The sequence below is a fragment of the Vanellus vanellus genome (genome assembly GCF_965231255.1).
Source record: "Vanellus vanellus genome assembly, chromosome: 6".
Classification (NCBI taxonomy): Eukaryota; Metazoa; Chordata; class Aves; order Charadriiformes; family Charadriidae; genus Vanellus; species Vanellus vanellus.
Window position 1 is genome coordinate 6,588,018 of NC_138911.1, and position 3,176 is coordinate 6,591,193.

Here is a 3,176-nt window from a genome sequence, read left to right on the forward strand (position 1 = left end):
CATCTTTACCCGATCAAGGTTTATTCCGTTACAGCTAACGCTTGAACCTGCATCTTTTCCCCTTTCAACTTTTTAATCGGTGACAAACCACGCGGCCCCCGCGACAGTGTGTGCAGCTTTGCGAAGTCGTCCCCCGTCCCCGCACCGCACCCCGTGATTGCTGGGGGGAGCCGCTGCGAACATCAGGTTATTACCCAAGTAGCCGTTTCTAACGGGGGGGGGGGTGGAAATGAGCAAAGCCGAACAATTCCAGGTTCGGGGCGCTTTTTTTGTTCTTATTAAGGGGAGAAAGGTGTACTTGTCCCCCACCCCCCAGGTCGGACATCCCCCGAGGGGGGCGATGAGGGGGAGGGGAGGGGAGGGGAGGGGAGAGGAGGGAAGGGAAGGGGAGGGGAGGGGGGCGATGCCCGGGGGCGGTGCCCGCCGGTCCCCGCCGGCCGATGCCCGGGGCGGGGGGCGGCCCGGGGGCCGTTTCCTCCTCCTTGCGGGCTGCCCGGCTTTTAAAGGCGGCGCGCCGGCACCCGGCCCCAGAGCTCCGCCGGCCCTCCGCCGTCGCCGCCCGCTCTATCCGATCGCCCGGCAGCCCAGGCGGCGGCCGGGAGAGGCGGCGGGGGGGGGGAGCCCCATGGCGGGGGGGCAGCGCGGAGCCGCCCGCCCCTAAAGGCAGCATGCCGGCGGCGCTGCGCCTGCTGTGGCTGGGCTGCCTCTGCAGCCTCGGCCGGGCTTACTTCGAGGGCCCGCTGTACCCCGAGATGTCCAACGGCACCCTGCACCACTACTTCGTCCCCGACGGCGACTACGAGGAGAACGACGACCCCGAGCGGTGCCAGCTGCTCTTCAGGGTGAGCGAGCAGCGGCGCTGCGGCGCGGCGGCGGCGGCGGGCGGCGGGCTGAGCCTGCGGGAGGAGCTGACGGTGCTGGGCCGGCAGGTGGAGGACGCGGGGCGGGTGCTGGAGGGCATCGGGAAGAGTATCTCCTACGACCTGGACGGGGAGGAGAGCTACAGCACCTACCTGCGCCGCGAGTCCGCCCAGATCAGCGACGCCTACTCCAGCTCGGACCGGTCGCTGAGCGAGCTGGAGGGCAAGTTCCGACAGGGGCAGGAGCAGGGGGGCCGGGAGGAGGCCCGCCTGGGCGACAGCTTCTTGGGGCTGCTGCTGCACGCCCGAGCCCTGCTGCGGGAGACCCGCCACATCTCCAGCGGGCTGCGGGACAAGCACGACCTCCTGGCCCTCACCGTCCGCAGCCACGGCGCCCGGCTCAGCCGCCTCAAGAACGACTATCTGCGCGGCTGAGCCCGAAGCCCCCCCCGACTCCGCACCGCCGGGCGGGGGCGAGGGGGGCTTCGGATGGGGTCCCCAGCGCTGCCGCCAGCCCTCCACCCCGGGAGGTGCCGGGTCTGTCTGCTGGAAGGAGCACCTCCTCGCGCAAATACGTCCTGTGTCCTGGAAAAACTTATTTATTACGTTTGACTTCCTAACCGAATAGCGCGTTGCCTATAAACCAGGAGGTTAGAGGTATGTTTAAGTTAATAATCCCATATTTAAAGAATTACCCCGCGTTGCACCGTTCGTCTTTGGTTACGAAGCGAAGTAAGCTTTCTCGTCTCCGAGTCCCTGGCGTGGGTCGGTATATCGCCCGTTCTACTGCGGCTCACCTGCCGCAAAGGTGGATGAAGCGTGGTGCTCGCCCGCCACGGCCGGACTCGCACGTAGCCCATCCCATGCTTTAAATCGCTTTTGTTGTTACTCTCCTCCAGGGTGAAACCTCTGGCCCTCTATTAACTTTCTTAACCTTTTGTAACAGTATGTATTCTACGCACGTTAAACATTGTTCTACCACGTAACCGCAAGCTGTGATTTCCATTCGCGTTTTGAAAGACGGGAACTATTCTGGCGGGATTTGTACTCTTCCAGGCTTGCTTATCTGTGACTCTAAGCTATCATAACCCCAAGAGCCAGCCAAAACGGCTTATGTCAGATCCTGAGAATGCTGATGCAGACTTTTATAGGAAGAAGAAGGAGCCCTAGTGGTGACTGCAGTTTCAGATCCCAAATTTGAGAGCTGGGTTTCTTACAGCGTGTTTCTAAAGCAGACAAAAAAGGGTTTGTCTGTGCCAGCACAGTGACGTTTCTTGTTGGTGCCTTTGTACTTTTGCTAGCTAAGCTATTAATAAAATTATTTGTGCCCCTGGACAATAGCAAAAGTGCCTAGTGGGAAGGAGGGGGAGGATTGTTTGGGTTCTTAGAGTCGTTGCTATTTAATTGTCAATTGGGGGTAATATGGCTACTAGGTTACAGATACTGCAGGCAGAATCACTGTTTGGATAAAGTTCGTATGTTGTTTTAATAAATATTTGAAAACAATGTTAAAGCACTTTTTTTTTTCTTTTATTGGTCTGCTTGAGACACTCTTGATTTAAAACATGTTGTAACACGTCTTTTCAGCAAAAATTTGCGAGCGTGTAGATCCTGCCGAATGAAATAACTTGCTTTTTAGTAAAAAAAAAAAATTAAAAAGTACAGAGTCAAGAGGTAAGCAAGGTTTGTTAAAAGCAATGACACAGAAGGGCGCGCGTAGGGTGGATTTGGGGGAGTTTGTAAGCCTGTTTTAAGAAACTAGCAACCTCGTGGCTTCACTGGGAAGAGAAGCTGTTTGATGCACATCTGAGGTCTCATCTTGTTAACTCTGCTCGCGTTCGGTTATACCTGGGTCTGCAAACCGTCCAGTTGGTAAGTTCCTCAACAGCGCAGTGGGACAACATAAGACACCTGGGACCAGAGTGCTGAAGGCACCGGGACATGCCTGATGAAGGTACACGCTTACAGAATCTCCGGACCATCCAGACAGCTCGCTTTCGCCAAAGGCAGTGAGGTGTAGCTCCTAGCAGGGTACTTTAGATGTCAGTCTGCACCTTTAGGTCCCCAGGATCTTTGAAGATCAGGCTGGGGAAAAAAAGAAACATTTTATTGATTGACTTCAGTGGAACTACTCGGTGTTATTTTCAAGTATGTTGCCAAGTTAGAAGGTATGACAGCTTCTAGCTCTTCGAAGTTAACTTATTTGTGATGCTTTCCTTGCCACTAGGGTTAGAGGTAACAACGCAGGAGCAAAAAAAGGGCCGTCTGAGCCACTGAGGTTTGTCTGCCCGCTGTCACAGCAAACCGCAGGGCATT

General features: G+C 56.4%; 1 protein-coding gene across 1 annotated transcript; it reads left to right on the forward strand.

The window, feature by feature from the left end:
* The first annotated feature begins 513 nt into the window (after positions 1–513).
* FIBIN (fin bud initiation factor homolog) lies at positions 514–2,473 on the forward strand. The gene has a single exon (XM_082485156.1). It carries the CDS (start codon positions 669–671, stop codon positions 1,293–1,295), a length of 627 nt encoding a protein of 208 aa, XP_082341282.1. The 5' UTR covers positions 514–668; the 3' UTR covers positions 1,296–2,473.
* The last annotated feature ends 703 nt before the right edge of the window (positions 2,474–3,176 follow it).

Coding starts and splice junctions, on each gene's coding strand:
- FIBIN (XM_082485156.1), top strand. CDS start 669: ATGCCGGCGGCGCTGCGCCTGCTGTGGCTGGGCTGCCTCTGCAGCCTC.